The 20,406-nt window shown below is 45.5% G+C and overlaps 1 protein-coding gene across 4 annotated transcripts in view; it reads right to left on the bottom strand.

Annotated features, from left to right (window-relative positions):
- The window catches only part of pcloa (piccolo presynaptic cytomatrix protein a), a 32,319-nt gene that overhangs the window by 5,049 nt on the left and 6,864 nt on the right, over positions 1–20,406 (bottom strand). The window contains exons 4-20 of one of the 4 annotated variants that reach the window (XM_088282678.1): positions 16,913–19,135; positions 12,739–16,747; positions 10,923–12,436; positions 8,139–10,194; positions 7,041–7,088; positions 6,439–6,521; positions 6,283–6,358; positions 5,251–5,376; positions 3,176–3,284; positions 3,035–3,099; positions 2,787–2,974; positions 2,649–2,699; positions 2,408–2,538; positions 1,946–1,972; positions 1,397–1,490; positions 1,056–1,127; positions 732–969 (exon numbers count right to left, since the gene is read on the bottom strand). In XM_088282678.1, coding sequence (XP_088138804.1) covers positions 732–969; positions 1,056–1,127; positions 1,397–1,490; positions 1,946–1,972; positions 2,408–2,538; positions 2,649–2,699; positions 2,787–2,974; positions 3,035–3,099; positions 3,176–3,284; positions 5,251–5,376; positions 6,283–6,358; positions 6,439–6,521; positions 7,041–7,088; positions 8,139–10,194; positions 10,923–12,436; positions 12,739–16,747; positions 16,913–19,135 — 11,110 coding nt within the window. Of the gene's footprint in view, positions 1–731; positions 970–1,055; positions 1,128–1,396; positions 1,491–1,945; positions 1,973–2,407; positions 2,539–2,648; positions 2,700–2,786; positions 2,984–3,034; positions 3,100–3,175; positions 3,285–5,250; positions 5,377–6,282; positions 6,359–6,438; positions 6,522–7,040; positions 7,089–8,138; positions 10,195–10,922; positions 12,437–12,738; positions 16,748–16,912; positions 19,136–20,406 lie in introns of all 4 variants that reach the window. The other 3 variants (XM_088282652.1, XM_088282661.1, XM_088282669.1) reach the window with 3 other exon arrangements.

Raw genomic sequence — 20,406 nt, 5'->3', positions numbered from 1 at the left:
GTGTCATCAAACGTACGTCGCCAAGTCTTGAAGGAATCACAAAGACAGAATTCAGGTAGACTTGCTTACTGCTTAAACGGGTTGCGGTCCAGAACCATTTTCTAGTTACAAAATATTTTAGGATTGTATTTGATAGTCCGGGGACTAACTGGTATTTGTTTTAATATGTTTTTGTAAAGAAAGCAATTGAGGAGGCCCAAGTTCAGTGCTGACTAAATGGGCAGAAACTTTGAAGGATTTAGAAATGAGTAGAAACAAGCTCATGTTGCTTAGTTCTGAAAGAAACAAATCGGACACACATTGAATAAAGGCTCAACTTGACTGCCGCCTAAACAGGCTGTGGTTTAAAACTATTTGAATTGATTTCCATAGATATGACATTTCAATCAAAGAGGTTCTGCTGCTCTGTCAGAAAGGAAAGAACGAGAGGCCGTGAATTCAGGCCCGACTTGCTTGCTGCCTCAACGGGCTGTGGTGAAAGATTATTTTTAAACAAACTTTTAGAGATTTAGTTTTGTTCTCAACAAGGTTATGTTGTTAAGTCTGCTGCTTTTTGGGCGAAAAAGGCGAAAATGTAACGTTGGCTAAAGCGAGGCCTCGGAGCTGGGTGACCATGGCAACCAAGAAGACAGACCATGTGAAAGCAAAAAGCATGACGCTGAAGCTACGATGGTGGGAGTGCAAACATCAAGCGGGAGGTGTGAGCGAGCGGGAACACGCGGTTCTCCTACCCTTTGCCGGATCGGGAAAGATGCCGTGACTTCGGCTTTTGATCACCGACGATTTGGGCGACTCCTGCTCGTGGGCGGAGCCGGCGGTTTTAGGGGACGAATGCTGTGAGGACGTTTTGGAGGAGCTGTGTCGGCCCTGGTGGGAGCGTCTGTGGTGCTCCCCCTCCGTCTGCGCCTTGAGGGGGAGCCACCGCGGGACGTTGTCCAACTGGGCCGTGTTGGACAGGTCGATCAGGACCTGGACATCCACGGGGAGAAAAAAATAATCAAGTGGGGGAAACTAAAAAGGTAAAATAGGAACCAATTGGATGGACGGCTACTTACCTCCCCAAGGAAATCATTAGAGGAACACTTGTCGTAATCCCACACGCTCACCTCCAGCGTCTTTTTCCTCAACTGAACAGAATTAGAAAATTGAATCAAGGCAAACTCACAAATTCTGATAGCTCTCAAGTTTGGCTCAACAAGGTTGTGTTGTGATCCCTCAAAGTAACCACTAGATGGCACTGAATGACAAAATGGCACAGTAAATCCAAACCCGACTTGTTTTCTGCTAAACGGGCATGTGCATGAATGAAGTTTTCATAAATGTTATCTTTATATAAACACGGTTACGTTACTTCCAGTGACTTCAGACCCATCTAGTTTGCTGGACAATTTTCTACCTGCTCCAGGTGGATGTTCTTATAGATGACCGTCTGGTTCCACTCGGGGTTCAGACTCTTGCCCGCATGTTTGGACCTCCTCTTGTTTTCAGCACTGGTGGGTGGGGGATAGTAAAAGGGGTTTGGGGGCACACCGTCCATTTGATTACTGACTCGTAGAAGCAAGAGCACAACAGACCCATGTGACACTAGGGCGGACGAGGGGTGAGAATGGACGGGATGCACATCATTCGGGAACTTGCACAATGTGGCGTGCGTCGATGGCAGGGTTGGAAAAGAGACTGCACCTTTAAATCCGGTAGGTTGTTAAAAGCTAATGCTAATTGTAGCAATATGATTTAAGAAACAAGTGTTAGCACGTTAGCGTGGATTTTTTTTTTTTTTTTTTTGGTAGAGTGCAGGGTTAGTTTGGTTAGGACAAGGGGTGAACCTATATTTGATCAAAATGAGTAGGACCACATTTTTTTTTTTTTTTTTTTTTTTAAATGGATTTTACCTTCACCAGAACTGACAACCAAGAAAACACAAACAAAAGTGTCAATCACATACCTGGCATTCTGGACAACCATGACCTGACTGAGGGGGGGTCCAGCATGCATTAAATATAGAGAACATACAAAAAAAAAAATCAATCGAGGGAGTGAGTGTGCGACGTGTGGGTTGGGGTCTACTTTCAGTGTCTGGGGGGGACGTGTAGGGGGGGCAATGACACACTGACCATTTCATTAGGGACACCTGCACCAATGAGATTCAATATAACAGTCATCCTTTTTTTCCTTTGTGCGTGTGTAGGCACCTGTGTCCGAATTGCCTCCAGTGAGCGTGGAAACAGGAAGCGGCTCGATTACCTTGAGTGCAATTACAGTGAGAACGGCGCTCGTAGAGCTATTGAATTTTTTTTTTTACACCCCTATAATGGAACGATATGGTGCTGAGAGCAAATCCGCTCAAAATACAAAAGAAGCATTTGGTTTATTTTAAAAGCTTCGATGAAACGAGATTTGGACTCACCCTCGTCCCGGCAGGAGGTACACCTTAACAAAGGGGTCCGAGTAGCCGTTGTTGTCGCGCGGCGCCAGGTTCCGCGCCTGCAGGACGTGCACGATCAGGTTGCCCAGCTGCTTGTCGTAGTGGATTTGAAGCTGCGACAGGAGGCACGATTGGTGCTTATTTTGTGTGGAAGGGGCCCTCATATTGTCGATACTGATGAGTGGTGTGCCGCGAGGTCTTAAAGTAGGCAGACATCACTGACCTGTATGTCACCAGTGATTGGGTGTGACGGGGTCTTGCTCCCATCTGCGCCCTGAACGGGAAGACAAGATGATAAGACATGCAGAAAGAGAGAGAACAAATAAAGCGTCGTTGGGTTTGACGCGAGTGGCACACTCGCCTTGCTACTGTGCCGTTTCTTGCTGACGGACGGCGAGCCCGGCTGGGCGGGGCTGGAGGTGGCCGAGGCGGTCGCCGTAAGGCTGGTGGAGGAGGCGGTGGAGGACGGGGCCTGTTGCTGGGACACCTTCTGCAACTCGGCCGCCAGCTGCTTGGGGTCCACGCCGGGTGACCTGGGAGGCCTGTCACCTGTTTGAACTGAAATGTCATTCATCGATTTGGACTGCTTTACAGATGGCAACGTCTTACTTTTGATTGGCTCCTGGAAGTCCAGGCGTTCGGAACCTTCGGATTCTGCTAACATGTTGAGATCGCTGATAGGGAAAGGAGACCAACGCTGAGAACAAGAACAACAAAACACTTAAATATTCGTTTCGAGGTTGGACTTACAGTCTGACACACAATTCTGCCTCGCTACACGAGTGGCCGACCAGTCCTTGCACATCTTCGTAGGTTTTTCCCGTCAGCGGAATGCTGTTCCACTCCAGGACTTGCATTCCTGCGGGAAAAAATTTTATTTAGGGGACTAATGATTATTTTATGACACATTTTCATCAGATTTTAATGGTAGAATATCTACACTGCAAAATCAGGTTTAAAAAAAAAAGAAATAAAGTAATGAGGAATTTATTAATGGAAGCAAAATGACTACATTTTTTTATGCAAAAAGTGGGTAAAACCAAAATAATTGTTTGGTGTTTTCGTTATAGTTTTATGATTTTCTCTGGTCATTATTAACTTTTTTTTTTTACTTTTTAAAGGAGCTCTTTTTTTCAAAAATAAAATGCCATTTTAATTTAGTTTTAGCATTAGTTTCCCCCCCCCCCAAAGATGGAGTATTTATCAAGTGCAAGGTTAATAAAAAAAGGCACTCTGTATTGAACAATAAAGTAAAAAAATAAATAAATCACAAACGACTGACCTTCCTTCTTCCAAACATTGTTAGTTTTAATTTTTTAAAAGCATTTTTAAATTTTTTGTAAAATTGTAAATAGTTCTAATGTTAGTTTTCCATAACTATAATAACCTTTCTCATAACCAGTCATATAATCAAAATAAGTTCTCTTAGCCTGTTGTGATTTTTCAGGAAATAAATGCTTGAAGCAAGCAAAACACTAACAAGATAACTGACAAAGAACAATCACATTTAATATTTGTTCGATACAATTTTTTTGGAGCTAAACACAAACAACCCGAACCCGCAGCAGTGCAAAGACACGCCACACACAATTGTTGTCGTTGTTCACACAGCACGGCAAGACACGGCAAAGCCAGGCTGTCGAGACTCACACGTCCTGAAGCAGCTCATCAGCCGCGTCCTCTGCTTGCGTCGCACTGCATGTTTTGCACACAAATTAGCCACCTCATCACACGGCAAACACATTTTTTTTTTTGCCATTTTCGCACCTTGCCGCGCTTGAGATGTCCTCGCGGATTTTTGACAACAACGGCAATAAAACGACAACGGACGCGACTTCAATTAGCAGCTTTAATGACTTTTCTCTGATGAATGGGGACAAACGGTTTTGTGTTGCGTGAATCCCCGGGAGTTAGCGCATCTATCGAAGCCTTAAACTGACCCAGTGTCATTCTCGGCGGCCATGTATCAGCCCGCGGTGACGGCCTCACAAAGGCCATAAAGTCCCGTCACGCTCGATGGAGAGCCCGTGCTGGCGGATGGACTGAAAAGGGGGAGGGGTTAACCGCTTCCAGACTGCCGTTATGTGGAATCAATAAGTGCTGGTTTTAATGTAGCGAGCGGCAGTTCATCCCATGCTGAAATGCGTAAGGGCGTGAAAGATCATAAAAAGTCATAGGTCAAGGACTTGATTATTATTAGTGTCGTTATTGTCATTAAGTGTGTTAAAGGCAGACGGCGAATGTTCACGGTGAGTGGCGAGCAAACTTACGTTACCGAGGGGGCCACATTTAAGATTCAGAACGTGAGAAGATTTTGGTAAGATATTAAAAATTGATTAAAATGGTTTATTTCAACAAAAAAAAAATCAATTTTGTAATTTTTGATTCATTGAATAATGGTGAACCAATAATCGATTTAATTGTATATGTAAAACAGTTTTTATTTTATTTACAATAAATGAACTTAACTTTTTAAAAAAATATTAGATAAATAAAAAAAAATATTAATTTAACATTTTATTTTTATGAGATAAATGAATATATATAAACAATAAAATTGTTTATTAACTCATATTTTTTATGTTATTATTTTCAGTAAACAAATGACAGAGTTTTTATTAAATAAGTATTATTTCCTTGCCTCAACATTTTCCCAGCACCCTGATTGGAGGTTTTGGTCAGGTGACTTTTCTGACAAAACATCTTACAGACTGACTGAATTTTAGCATCGTTTTGCGTTTCACCAGTCCTAATGTACTTAGTGGGCGGGGCTAGAGAACAAAATACAGAATGCCCACTCCTAATTTATTTAGCAGGGCGCTCACCTTCCAGGATCTTCCCCGTTTGTTCGGCGGCTCCACCAGGTAGAACTTTGGCAACGTAGGCGCCGATCTCCCCGTTACCACCAGGTACCTCCTTCCCGCCAACGACACGGATACCCAGTCCGTTCCCTAGCAAACACATAAAGCTGTCACATATACAAGCAAATGGTCCATGTGTTAATTACGTAACGCTGAGTGTGAGGCCCAGCGCCATTTTGAGCACGGCAATGGGTGCCGGGCGTGGAGGCGAGCCAAACGGAAAGGGATGCCAGGAAATGAAATGTCTGCTTCACGCTTTAAACGGACTGACAAAGGACGGGTGAAAATGCTTGCCAGTTTCTTATAAAAGATGGGAGTCCAAAAAAGCCATGTGCTGCATTTGTCAAAAATGAGCCGGTTTGATGATCATTCAACAAATAGACCGCAAACAAAAATGGCCAAGATATTTCTGTACTTGGACTTACATTGGTGAAAATTCTAAATTAGTACACTTTGTACTTCCCAAATTGAAAAAGTACATTTTCCTTTTCAAATTAAGAGCAAATTCATTGGAACAAGATGGAACTTTGCTCAGTTCAAATTATAAATCGTCCCCAGTCTCCACAAATATATATTTGTACCTTTTTTTTTGTGTGCAAAATTATGTGTAAATTCTGAGTGACTCACACTCACGCACAACATTGTTCACCTTTATTTAGTCAAGTTATTTCGATGCGTGTTATCATGAGTGACGCATCTTTCCTGCAAACGAGCCAGAAATAACATTGATGGTGTTACATGAGCTACTTTCAGGAGTTGTTAAATAAAATAAACCTCACGTCTCAAGAGCAAGTGACGTGGAGTCACTCATATTTAATGATTTTTTTTTTTATGCCATTTAAGGATTTAATGACGGAAAACCACGCTATTTGGTCGTACTAATTTGATTCCCAAAATTTGATAACGCTGATAGCTGTGAACCCAACTGAGGCTTTTTGACACTCTGCAGATAAAAAAAAAACATTTTTCTTTCATCAGTTAGACGCGGTATTTTACCTGACACACTGCGGTCTTTGGGATCTCTCTTCAACTTGACCCTGAGGTGAGGGAAGGGGTAATATGGACCTTTGCCCTATGGCCCACACACAATATTGAAATGTCATACTCTTGATCCAGATTCCGAGTCCTACAACTGGCGTCTTGGGGCGTCACCTGTCTCTTGTCGTGTCCGTTCTCCGAGCGTCCGTCTCTGGGTTTGTCGAACCAGTCGGTCTCCTCTCGTCTGAGGTGGTAGGCTTCAGCAACAACAACAAAAAAAAAAGAAAGTAGAGGAATCCTAAGAACGGTAACGTCAGCTTGTGAATGGCAATACAAGGGGCCGGCGTCCATGTTGAATTATTCATGTCGAAAAGGATGAAAAGCGATGAAGGGCGTTTGTTTTTGTTTTTTATCCACTGTTACTACAAAATGAAGTGGAGTACAGGAATGTAGTTTGACAGTCAGTATGGTTAATAACGAGTATGCGTTGTCGTGTTACTTAAACCTACTGAGTGATACATATCTATGACTGTAAATGTTGGGTATGAATTACACATTTTTTTTTCCCCAATTTGTTTAAAAACATGTCATGCATGTGCAACTCATTCACTGCCATTGATGGATATAGAAGCCAAAAATGTAATTTTACCAGTTTTGCCAGTGATTAATAAACACATTTTAAACCTTCCCAACATTTAACCATCATATCATGTGGATGATTGCGCAGTTGTCGTGTGGGTTAGTTCATGTTTATATGTCGTGAACTAATACTCTACCCGTGGCTGATTGGTCTCGGTTCAAAGGCATCAGGGAATCACTTAGGGCTGCAATCAAGGCAAACGAGTTTACACGGCGAAATGGCGGGATCCATATCAAATCAATCAACGACCGATGTCCATATGATGCAATCAAGAAAAGTCAGACTTGGGAGCGTTAAGGTTTTGAGCAGATACACATTAAAGTATGCTTCAAAATGAGAAGCCCCTCTACTGAATATTCCTTAAATAATATATACAAATAAATATACGTTTTGGTATTTTGCCCCCATTATAATTTCAGACCTGTAGAGCCAGAAACGCATTTTAAAAACACCAAAGAAGTTGCATAAAATGATAAAACAAAAAATAGAAGAGGTAGAAGACGTGCATGCAATTATTTACAAAGGGACATGCAAAATAAAATAGTGTAATATTTATTCATGCATCAAATAAATATTCATTTAACACACAAAAAAAAAATCAAGCACATTTATCCAACAACTCTAACACCATCAGACTTCTATTTGTTGGTCTTAATTTTAGGGTGGATGTTTTTATTAAGACTAAATTATACGTGAAACAGGTGTGTATTAAAATTCCAGAAGTGTATGGGACATCAATTGCAAAGCATTTCCAAGATGTGGGAGGCACTTGCCAGTTCACTGGTGGGAAACAGAATGCTGGGGGATTAATTGAAGATTTTTCCGTTTCAAAAGAGGGATTATGAAAATATTCCTACATTGTCAAACATTTCATTTAAAAGTGTCAAAATAAGACAAAGATGAGTATCCTGAGATAAAGTGCGCACTAGTTAGATCGCTATTTGAGGAGAACACCTCCCACACAGTCACAACCAAGTTATGCCAACACGTTACATAATATCGGAAGTACAGACAGAAGCACAGGCATGCATACAGTGATACATTCAAGCATGCTTTGGAAGACCGAGAACACGATGTGCAACATTTTCATGAGAGTCACACCCCAGAGAAGAAGCAACAAATACATGCAGAACTTTCCAAGACCAGAACGGCGCACATAGTGGCAGCCAAAGCATGCAAGAGGAACTCATAAATCCAAACAGAAAGAGAATAACATGATGGTTGAGTTTTTTACCTTCGCTATCTGACATGGTGCCCTGGAGGTCATCCATCAGCACATAAGCCCTACCCCTGCTCGGGTCCTCCCTGATGTGCTGCTGCTGAGAGTCCTGCAAGGACAGGCAGGAGCCAAACTGGTCCCGAGAGTCGGCCGAGATGGGCGGCAGAGGCCCGGCTGAGGCGCGGGCCATGCCCATCGGCTCCCCGACAGGGCTCAGAGGACTTTCTTCCTCTGAGTTCTGGGCCACGATGGGGATTCTCCCTCGGCCGCTTTGCACAATGGGGAGGCTGGTGGGCTTGGTGCGACCAGAGGGGGTTTGGAAGCTGTCTGTGGAGGCTTCGCCGTCCCCTTTCAGTCTCAGTGAGGAGCTGGATGGGTCCCTTTTGATTGACAGGTCTAAGCCATAGCAAGATGTAGGCCTGGATGACGGTCTTGAGCGACTACCACTTGGATAAGCAGAGTCCAAACCCAAACTTTGGCCCAAGTTTAGCGAACCCGCCAAGTTTGCCCCCAAGGTGGACCCCAAGTATTTTTGCTGCTCTGCAATATTCTTACGAAGGCCAAATGTAATCTCGTCCTGCATGAGTCGGCTGGATCTTGGGGAGCCACTGGCAGACCCCAAATAGCTTGTATAGTCCATGTCCAAACCTCTGCTTTCTGTAATTGAGGAATACTTGGAGATCTTCGGCTCCAGTAAAGGAGTCTTCTGCTTTTGGTATAACATGGATGCTGGGAGTTGTTTCGCGGCCTGCTTCTCGAGAGTCAGCCGACTGATGCTGTACTTGTCTGATTTTGGGTAGTGCCTTTGGGAGTAACTGGAGAGGCTGGAGCTTGGGGTATAGTAGTGCTGGGAAAGGCCTGTCAGAGGATCCAAGCTTTCCGTCCCACCCGTGCTTCTCCTGAACTCCTGCTTGAGCTGCTGCTTCAAGAGCTTCAGTTCGTAGGGTTCCTCCATTGGATCTTCATCGGGGGTTTTTCCATACGTGTGCAGTCTGGAGGTGGATCCTAGATAGTCTGAGGATCCTAGATCAGCAGCACTGCGTTGCAAAAGCTTCTCTGCCTTGGCGAGCTCTCTCTCCGCAAGACTGTATGATGACGACAAACCAGAGGAATTCTTAGCAAGCTCGGCCGCGTCTTCCAGGAGCAGGTAACTCCGAGGGGCGTGGTGATCAATATCCGAGTAGTATGAATCGGCGACAGCTGACATGGGACTACCCGCGATACTTCCCACATCCAAGGCTCTGAGGTCAAGGTGGTTGCCATATTTGTCGTATTTCACGCCGAGGTAGGGCGAAGATGTGGGATCCGGCTGGCGGCTAATGACATCATATTTGGTGGCATCCAGTTCGGAGAGAAGTGCGGCTTGCCTGGCAGCTTTCTGCTGCAACAGGAGCATCTGCTGGTAACTTTGCTGTTGGGAGCTGGTGAGCGAGGGCACTGAGGAGTACATAGAATGAGACTGATAAGACTCCGGGGTCTGATAGAGCGACTGCTGGTATTGATTTTGAGGGTATTGGTACTGGGAGTATTTTCCGTATTCATGTTTAGTTTGAGGCGGGACAAAGTCATCCAGTTCTGACTGAGGAGCTGTCCTGGGACGTTCCAGACCATGGCTCTCGATTTCCTCATCCTCACCGTCATCATGGTCGCCTCTGGTCTCTCGGATGTTGCTAACCTCACTGTCCGACATATAATCTCGGTCTTCAGCCACACCCTGTAAATAAGCCCGTTCCCTCTTCTCCCGCTCCTTCAGAAGGGCACCTTTCCTCCGATTGATACCCATCTCCAAGTACCTCAACTTGGCATCGATCTCCTTCTCCTCCTCGTCAAGCTCTGCCTGCCTTTTGCGCAGTTTGGATGACTCCCGTTCCACTAAATCAAGCTCGCGATCTATGTCTTGGAGGATTTTGGCGCGTGCCATGTTTGAATTGCGGCACATTCTCCGTCGAGCAGAACTGGTGCTATATGTGGTCTGGCCAGTGGTTGATGACTCATCTTCTGATGGGGGATTGGGCAGAGTCCTCTTGACCTTCTTTTGAGTGCCAGTGGGTGTTCCACCTGAGCCCTTCGCCTGCAAAAAAAAAAAAAAAGTGAGATTTAAGTCACTTGAAGTATTTTTTTTTCTTCGTAGTCAATGACTTAATTTGAGGAGAGTTTCTAATTTTGTGGAGCATTTTTTTTTGCAGGTGAATCACAGTCACTTGAAGCTATTTTTTTTTTTTATACAAAAAAATACGACAATATAATGAATGCTCATATTGTTTAAAGCAGCAGCACACTGCATTGTTTTGTCCAGAAACAATGTTAAAATCATTTGAATAAAAAGAAAAAAATATGCTCAACTATAATGTAATTTTGAGAATATTTGTGCAGACCTCAAAAGTCAAAACCAGGTGAAAAAAAAAAAATAATAATAATAAATTGTAAATATATATATATATATATATATATACATATATTGTAAAAACGGTGCACTTTGTAGCCTCAACTAAGTGGAAAGCGCAGTAATTTATTCACATGGAGGATTTCACTGCTGAATATGTTCCTGCAAGTTCAGCGTATTCTTTTTATGCACTGTATGTATGAGATATTCAATGGTGAGTTACCCAAGCATAGATTTGACTTTCAAACCATATGTGAGCCGGGAGCAAAAAGGCTGCAAAAGAGGACATGTTTGCTGCAATCAAAGCTATAAGTAAGAGAAGCTCTGGCTTGTAACGTTTATGATATTACATCAGAAATGCTAAGTGGTTCAAGTGAGCAACTCAAATACCAATAGTGAAAGGAAGGTGTACTCACAGTATCATCAAACTGCGTGCCAGATGTCGCCCTTTCTTCTCCACTTGGACTCATAGATTTGGGGTCAGACAGAGATCTCTGCATGGTCTTTGTTCCCCTTGGACTTCCCGGATCGGGGCTTCCCCTGAGCTTTTGAGGGCTTTTATCACCCAGTGATTTATCATAAGATACAAATTCAAGTGATTTGCTCGGGGAAATGCAGGGCGACAAGGGAGAATAGAGCACATTAGGAGATTTAGGGGCTGCTTGAAGAGTGGAGGACTCAGCCTTGAGGTGGGGAGACAGGCCGATCTCCAAGGGCGCGGGTCGTTTCTTAGGCGAGGTTCTTTCCGAGTCGGACAGTTCCAGTCTCGTGTCCATCCTGATGTTTCCGTCAGTATCCGTTTGGATAGAAATCTCAGTGTGCGCTTGGAGAGACATGTCCGCGTGCCCGCCCCTGTCCCCTCGTGCGGTGCGTGGCCGATTCTGTCGGCTCCTCTGAGCCTCCCACTCGTCTTGATCTTCGTCGTCCGTCTGCACACAACTGTCGACACTCTTTTTGACGCTTTTCTTCTTCCTCCCCGCGGTGTAAGCTTTGCTGACCGTCTCGTCCTCTTCGTCTGTTTGGCAACCGCTATCTGTGATCTTCCGGGACAGCACGGTGCCATCAGGGCCCAAGACGATGGCCTCTTGGATGCCATTCCCGAGCATCTCCCCACCTGGATACATCTGACGAAACTTTTGCTCTTCCAGTTGCATGCGGAGTTGCTCTTGGAGTCTCTGAATTTGCTCGAGCTGCTGCTGTTGCTGAGCGTAGGTTTCCTTTTGCATCATGAGGTGGGCTTGCCTTTCCTCTTCTTGCTGGGTCAAAATTTGCTGCTTCATGACCTGCAGCTCCTCCAATTCCTTCTGTACCAGCAGCTGCTCTTGTTCACGAAAACGTTGAATCTCCTGACGCTCCCATTCCAGCTCCTCTGCGAGGCGCTGCTGCTTGAGTTTTTCCATTTCCAGCCTTTCCCGCTCTACCTGATACTGGCCATCCCCTGGGACCATGGGTGACGAAAGAGCCTCCAGGGAGGCGGCTATTGCCTCAAGGGATTCATCCGTGTAGTCAAGGGATAAAGAGGTGGTCGCCGTGGTGACAGCATTACCAGAAGTGCCCTCTTTGGATAACTCCAGGTTGAGGGGGATGTCGCCTTGCTCATCCGCCGTCGTAATCGAGACGGTAGACAGGAAACTGTGGGAGCGTGTCAGTGGCAAATTCTGGATGTCCGACAACGATGGCATGGTGTCACTGGTATGCATACTCGACTGAGTGTTGTACGATGTGCAAAAGATGGATCCCGGTTGGGTTGTTATTGCATATGTCGATGGAATTGGTGCAGCAACAGAGGAATAAACCACCCCATTGGACGACCGCAGCACACTACTTGTACCGAAGGGAGTGCCAACACCGGTTGTTACTCTCGCTTGGGAATAAGGAGGGATTGTCATTCCCGCGTATGTCCCTTTCTTAGAGTAGTCCACTGCATCACCTGTCCAGAACATAACAAAACATCAGTTGAAATCAAATGATACAGTCAATAAGATAAATGTAGCGTGCCCTTCCTTACCCAAATAATAGAGTGATGGAAAAAGGGGAAAAAAATCCAAAGCATAAACAAAACATTCGGCATGCAGGCACAAAAATCACAACAGAAGGAAAAAAGGGGGAAAAAAACAAAAAAGTGAAAAAAAAAAAGAAAAATCAAAAAAGAAAAATCATGCTAGCCATGGATGAGGGGCAGCAGTTCAAAATGACATTTAAGTGACAGGTCTGCAATGTCACTCCACTGACCTGCATCAGAAATCTTTGCAGACGAAAGATCGACGGCACCATCTGTGGTGCCACTGAAATTATAACTGTTCTTACTCTTGTAAAAAAACAGGCCGGCTTCCGCCAGGTTGGTGTCCGACATTGAGGGTTTGATTCCGCCAAACCCCCTCATGCCATACGACGAGCGGTCGTACTGGTAATGGTCATCGCGATATCCAAAACGGTCTTCAGGCAGAGGGGTGGCGGGCTGCTGTGAAGTGCAGCTTCCTGCAAACGGGAGTTTGTAAACAACATCGCAGCACACGGCTCTTTTCCCAGCAGTCAGATCTACGGGCTTGCTGTCATCCTCCGTGATGACAGCCGTGACGACCTCCGCCGAAATGGCGTCCATGGATACCAGAGTATTGAATGGTTTGGTTGTGCTCAGGTCAACCGCTCCTGCCACAGATGTGGTGCTTGTCGTTAATCCGTTAGCGACGCAACTGGCGATGGTACTGGGTGCCATGGTTACAGGGGGCGTTTGGAACATTCCACCGCCTGTGCTCGCCCCAACTGTGAGATTTATGGGGATCTCACCAGAGTGAGTGGGAGGCTGAGAATCCACCGACCGGTACACAATTTGAGAAACCGGTTCAAATGCTTTATTCTTCGTTAGCTGGAGGGGGATTGAAGATGCTTGAGAGGTTTCTAAACTATCACACCTCTGGATTGTGGCAGAACATGTCACAATGGTGATGCTGTCAGTCATGATCGAGAAGGTGGAGGATTCAGAACTAAGGTTTACGACAGGTGACTGTACCGCGCTGTTTTGGCGACTGACATCAGTTACTAAAGAAGGACTTCTGGAGTCCGGTCCAGCAGACAGATCCACTCCATTTATGTGTGACGCTGCGTCCGCCTTCACCGTCCTCAGATCCACCACCTCACAAGGCAGGACCACCTGTCCATTGTGTACAGGCATTTGGGTCTTTGGTTTCTCCAATGAGATTGGGATTCCTGTTGCCCTCGGAGTTGGTAAAGGCGGTGGAGTCCGTTCATGAACAACTGAGACGGTGGTTCTTTGGACCTCTGTGGTAACTACTTGAGAGATTAGGTTCGGCATGACCACGGGAGGCTGTGCAGAGGCTGATACGGCCTCGATGATGTGACAAGAACTTGAAACGTGTTTTTCTGGGCCGCAAATCTCCTGATTCTCAATGGATTCTGTCACTCGGGTATAAGCCAGAGGCACCCTAGTTGTATGAGGTGGTGTTGACTGCTGATATGACTGTGGGTGAGCCTGTGTTTGGTGAGAACTCTGGGGCTGAGATTGTTGGGCAGTAGATGCTGGGCCAGTGTCGGAGGGGGCTTGAGTTGAGAGACTGTCAACAGGAGAGCTTGGCTGAGAAGGGAGTGTGATGACCACGTACGTATCACGGAGGTTTCTTGCATATCTTGGAGAAGAAGGAGATTTTGGCGAGGGTTGAAAGGGCTTGCTCTCAGATGAGGGACTAAGGTTCAAAGCTATTTCAGTGGACCCTGTGGGAAGTACAGTGGGTCTTGTTGGATGCGAGGCATGAGCCGGGGAGGATGGCTGCGAACAAGGTTTCGGTGCAATAGGTGGTTTGGTACTTTGACCTTGTCTGTGGGTTTCGCTGATGCCAGCAGGAATGCAGGGCTTGGGTGGGACAGGAGGCGGAACATGGGGTTTGTATGTTGGCGTTATTGAGTGTTTAGAAAGTGAAGTGGTCACTGTCTCTGGCCTGACTGGCGCAATTGAAGCTTGAGGTGGGAGTGGAACTGGAGGTTTTCTGGGAAAGACTGTCGGTTTTTGAGGGGAAGGGGGAGGCAATGGTGGTTCAACAGGTGCATCTGCTTTTTCCTGAGAATTTGCCCTGCGCAAGACATTTGGCTTAGGGGGGATCGGTGGAGCAGTTGAAACGATGCTTGGAGTACCATGCGCATACTGTGGGACAGTAGGCAAGATAGTGAAGCTTACAGTTACGGGAGCAGATGTCAATGGAATTGCACTTGATAGGTCTACGATGTCAGACTGGGATGCTGGGACAGGGGTGTGCGGTTGCTGGTCGGATGCAGATGATGGAGAAGATGTGGTTTCGACAGCTGATGTTGATTTGACCGTTTCCTCCTCCCATTTAATGATACTTTCTTCGTCAGAGGACAATTCTCCTGAGGAACACTGTGTGACTTTTAAGTCTGGGATTGGGTAGAGAGCCCTTCTAGATGAAGTGGTTTCCACTTCAGGGTCTTGCAAAGTAGGACTTGCTCCAGGAGTCAAGACCTTTTTTATGAGCTCTTCATATGCACTTTCAGCATCTAACAGTGGTTTTCCATCTTTTCCCAAAGTCACTCCAGTGACTTCGGAAAGGGTATTCTCAGCGGGCTGTAACACAATTTCTGGGTTTGTACTTTCATTTTTCGGTTGCATGTTTTGGTATTCCTGTTCAAGTTTCATAAATTCCTTTCTTTTCTTGATCATGTCCTCATAAACTTCATCTGGTGATCTCAGTTTCTTAGGCTGGGTAGGAACACTGATCTTTTCTGTCTCTCCCAGATCATCTGTTGAATTATCCATGACAGATGCATAAGCGTAATCTTCAATAAGCATACCTCCGTAAAGAGCCTCCTTTCCTGGATGAAAGTCAACATTTTCAACTGTCGGAGACTTAGCCCTCAGTATTATCTCCTCATAAGCTTCATCAGCAGATCTGAGAGTTTTTTTCTGTGATTTGTCAATGTTTTTATCTTCTGCTGGAGACACCGATATGGGCAAGTGATATGCTTTCTGCACTGCTGCGATCTTTGCAGCGTGGATTTCGAACCCTTCAGGGTCCGAATCGATGCTTGGGGAGAAATCAGAGCAAGATGATCGTCTGATCTCTTCCATTTCTGCCTCCTGCCTCAGTTCTTCTGTCGGTGAGGCGTCTTCGATAGGTGAAAGGTTGCTTGGGGGCGTCATTGAACGGTCCCGTCTCCGCTGGCCTCGAACCTCTTCTTTGTCTCGCTTTGATTTTTTACCAGCTCCGCGCTGTTTTTCCTGCTCTCTGAGTAGTTCCTCTTCTTCCCGCAATTCTTCCTCCTCAGAAGAGTCTTCAATAGTCGGCAGCATTTGTCCAGGTTGTCTGTGTTTGGGTTTCCTGTGCTGCTTGCTCTCACTGGAGCGAACATGGCTGGGACTACTGTCACTGTCTTCATCCAGCGAGGACAGTGATGTCGGTGATGTGCCAGGTGTAAAGCTGGATGCGTGAAGACTAGATGACCCTTCCCCTTTCGAACGATCATCGGGTGAATCAGTCAAACATTCCGTCTCAGGCTCTATGTCGACTTGAGTCACACACACAGGGCTGCTGGTTGTATTCAGCTCCATGGTTTGAAATTTGCGAACGGCAATACAGCTTTGACGACCATCTTCTTTGAGCTCCGGTGGATCAACTTTGACGACCTGAGCTTTCTCCAAAGCGCTTTGTAGCTCTTTCTCTTCTTCATCATTGGGACTTATTGAGTTCTTCTTGGATAACCGCTTGGCTTTTCCTGACGTGCTCCTGTCAACAGGTTCTGTTTTCTTCTGTTCCATTCTTTTCCTTTCATCTTGCCTGATCTTTTGCCGAATTAGGTTTTCCTCATCGGATGGCGAGGCGTCCTCATTTTCACTCATTTCTATGATTTGTTTGCGGATAAATTCCTCGTCGTCCCCTGACATTGGGCTTTCTTTTCCAAAGCTTTCACTGCTATCTTCCATTGAATCACCCCTGATGTCTAGAGGCACCAGTAGCTTTTTTTTCGTATTACTTTTGTTCACATCTCTGTCGTCGTCCGAGCAGGGCGAGTCGGGAGAAAGGGGAAGCACCTCGAGTTTACGTCTGGCCTTTAGTGTGTCCGTCTGTTTCTCTTCATCATCCTTCGCTTGCGCCTCGAGAATGGGCAAGACTGTGCTTTCCAGCTTGGCCAAGTCCGACGGGCTGGTAGGACTGCACTCCTTGGGGGCACTTTCTCGGTCGCCAGGCTCTTTCAGGGTCTCCAACTTTTCCACCTGTTGGATTGAATTCAGATATTAATGTAATTAAATTAATACATTATACACAATAATAAAATAAAATCTGAACTTCAACATGTATCTTGTGTCTAATGTTTTCTACGATATAAAACTACCACACAGAACGACTAGTCTGTCCATTAAGCTAAACACTCCGGTCACCTCAGGCTTTGTATCTTCATCACACTTCTCGCCCTGAGGCTCTGGTGCGGCCTCCGTTTTCTCCATCGAACTAGCGTCTTCATTTATATCTGCCGTCGGCTCACAAACTACAGAACCTGGGATTTGGGGTTCGGCTACGGGAGGTGACGCCGCTAATATGGACAGGTTGGCATTTTCACAATTTGACTGCGTGTTGTTCTCTGACGAGCTTTTCCTCCCTGCATCAAACTCAGCTGTGCCATCGTCGGCACTAACTATGCTCACTTCTGATATGAAAATAGATTCCTGGATGTTGCCTGTGTCAGGTACTGATCCAACAACATTTTTCTTTGCCTCTTTCTCACTGTTGGAGTCTTTTTCGTCATTGCGATTGTCGAGCGGCTGCTCCTGACCGCGCGTTAAACGAGAACACGATTTTGTGTTATCAGTGAGGGTTTTATCGCTGACTTGTGTCTGATTTTGAAAGGGCTCTTCGGTTTTGACCTTTCCTTGCTCATCAGAATTTGGAACCACCGTTTTGTCAGATTCATCTTTTTTAGACAAAATATCTGTAGGTGGCTGCGGCTCCTCTTTTGGCATGACACTCTCAGATTTAGCGAGAGCTTTTTCTGTCTCTGTTGGAATCTCAGGGGACGAGGCAGTTTGAACACGGCTCTCGTGAACAGGAGGTGGCTTATCATTTGTTCCTGAGTCTGCCTGTTTAAGCATTACTACACTATGGCCATCACCGAGAGTCTTTCCTGCACTTTCCAATTCTTTTTTATCGACTGCACAAATTTGTTCTGTTTCAATAACAGAATGTTCCATCTCACTAAGAGGTTTCTGCTCTTTAGCTTCCTGACTTTCCTGTTCTTCAACGAGATTCTTCGTGACAGCGTTCACGTCAGAAATTCTATTTTCAAGAAGTATGCCCTCTTCAAAGCCGGCACCATCACACTTTTTCTCAACATCCAACTCCTTGTTTTCAGTAGTTTGTTGTTTGACACTCATCACCTCAAAGGTGTCTTTTTGTGTTTCTAGCTCAGCTGAATTTTCCTCGCTACCTTTAACAGATACTTCCTGATCAGCAGTTTTGTCTAAGGCCGACGCTTTTTCAACAGATGTGTCATTGGAAGGAAGAGGAAGTGACTTTGTTTCAGGTTCGAACGGACTACTAGTTTCTTGTGCTTTTTGGTGTTCTAATCCATCAGCCTGACTTTTCTGCTCAAGAGTTGAGTCAGGTTGATTAGCAACTGACATCGCAGGTGGTTCGACGCATTTTGACGCATCTGACTCTATGTTATCCTGCATCTTGTCATGTTTAGAGCCCTCAATTTCAGATAATAGTGCTACATTTTCAATGACTTGAACATCCTCGGTGTTTGTACACGCCTCTGCTATTGGTTCGGTTATTAAACTTACAGCCTCAGAGTCTGGAGTGTTATTTGTGTTCAAAGTACTGTCTTCTGTTTCCGTGAAAGTCTGAGTTGGAGCCTCTGTTGAATCAACGAGTTCACTCCGTAGTTCTTTTGTCACGGGGGATGATGCCGCTGAATCTAATTGAGGAGTGACTTCTGGTGTGACCGAGGCAAGTTCAGGCTGTGGTGAAAAAATTTTGCTCTCCGTCAAGGCGGCGATGCTCTCGGTAACGGTGCGATTTTTATCTTTTTCAACCTCGACGGGCATCTCATCAAAACCTGTATCAGGCAACCGAACCTCAGAGAGGTTCTCGACTACTTCTTGTAAAGGCTTTTCCTCAGTTGCTTCACTGACGATATCATTTTGTGCTTGATGCTCATCTCCAGGCGGCACCATCTCTGAATTTGTATCATTTGAGCTAGTCTGCTGCAGCTGATCATTTGCTGGGATTTCCTGCGCTATTTCGACAGGGCTTTCTTGCTCCTGCTCTTGAATTTCAGCTACATTGGAAGCTGCACTTTCAGAGATGTCTTGAGAATGAATGACAGGCTCAGACATGAGCTCGGCTGTCTGCGATTGATCGGAAGCGCCGACAGCACGGTGATGGTCGTGTGATGTCGGTGCAGGTGTGGCCGCTACCTTGGGCTCGGGGTCGGGCGGGGTTTGGTCTGCTGCTGCTGATTCTACGACAGTGGGTTTGCTATCTACAGCAGCAGGGGCGGGGGTGGAGGAGGGAGCGGGAGCAGGGGCTAGCTTCTTCGGGGGAGCCGTATCGTCCAGCTGACCGGCTCTTTTCCTCTGACAGTTGAGGCAAAGCCATTCGCTCTGAAATGAAAATGACAAAAAAATGTAAACGTTAGTTACATATATAACAAAATCAAACTTTAAACAACCTCCTTGTTCAAGATTGTGTCCACGATAAAACATAAGGAGCTCCGTGCCAGAGCAGCGTCGTGATATGCCTTCAAGCATACCAGGCCCAAATCACTTAACATCTTCCAGACTTTTATTTGAGGCTGCATGTGACTCAAGTGCACGCTTCCATGCAACACTCGAGAAAATGATTAAAACGCAACTCTTCTGCCGCTTCCTCCATCACGGCAAGGATGAAGAAAAGTCACTCTCTTTGAACCTACAAAGACATTTTCCAGCATCGCACGTGCGCAGCGATTGACCAGAGCACCCGCGGGAGCTCGTGACGACAGCGATGACACACGCTCCGAGAAGAAGCGTGACGAGTCATTCTATATGCCAGGATCAGCCCCGGTTTTGCGAGACTGAATTAACTAAAACAGTGCGGTGAAGGTCGATGCAGCGTGTTGATCAAGACGAAGGAGCCAGTGTGGGTTTTACCTGTCTAAATTTAGACAGAGGCCGGCGCCGAGAGAGAGGCAAGGTGAAGATTTTAGGGAGGATGTGACTGACGGATAAAGAAAGGTGAGAAAAAGAAGGAAATGGGCGGACATTTTTTTATTTATCATCAAAACTCATTCAATCCGTAAGACATACATGTACGTTTTCAAAAACGTAGTCTCCACCTCCCAAAGACGTATTTATACGTCTTAGCCTTTTTTTTATTGCATCATAGCTCCGTGTTTTTATAGCGTTATAACACAATAGTCTGTTGGCCTTGCAAAATCAGTCAGAATCCAGAAAATCGCACGAATTGAGGGGTTTCCTCTAGTGAAAAATACTGGGATCAAATGAGTTAATTGGAAGGCTTAATAGAAAAATTGGGATGCCTCCACGAGGCCGACATCGCAATGTTTATCGATGGCCTCACGGTTCAGAACCAAGCGGGGACCATAAAATTTTACACCATCGAGCAGCTCACCCCTTAGCATCACCCATGTAATGTTTACTGCGTCCTCACTGCAGCATGTCAGGACTCAATTTAACGAAAATTAGGGTCTGAAACCTCGTTAATGAGTGGCTGCTGGAGAATGAAATGGCACGGGCCAAAAAAGATCTTAACGCTGATAAATGCAGCAAATTTATAGACATGACACGGGGGCTAATGTAATTAATGGAAGTCCAACGTGTACGTTGTGTAAAAGAGACGATAAAAGGGGTGTGCTTTACAAGCACTGAGATCG

This window comes from Idiotropiscis lumnitzeri, chromosome 2 (genome assembly GCF_059441095.1).
Source record: "Idiotropiscis lumnitzeri isolate Australia: NSW breed Sydney's pygmy pipehorse chromosome 2, RoL_Ilum_1.0, whole genome shotgun sequence".
Lineage (NCBI taxonomy): Eukaryota > Metazoa > Chordata > Actinopteri > Syngnathiformes > Syngnathidae > Idiotropiscis > Idiotropiscis lumnitzeri.
This window is presented reverse-complemented; position numbering and strand designations above follow the sequence as displayed.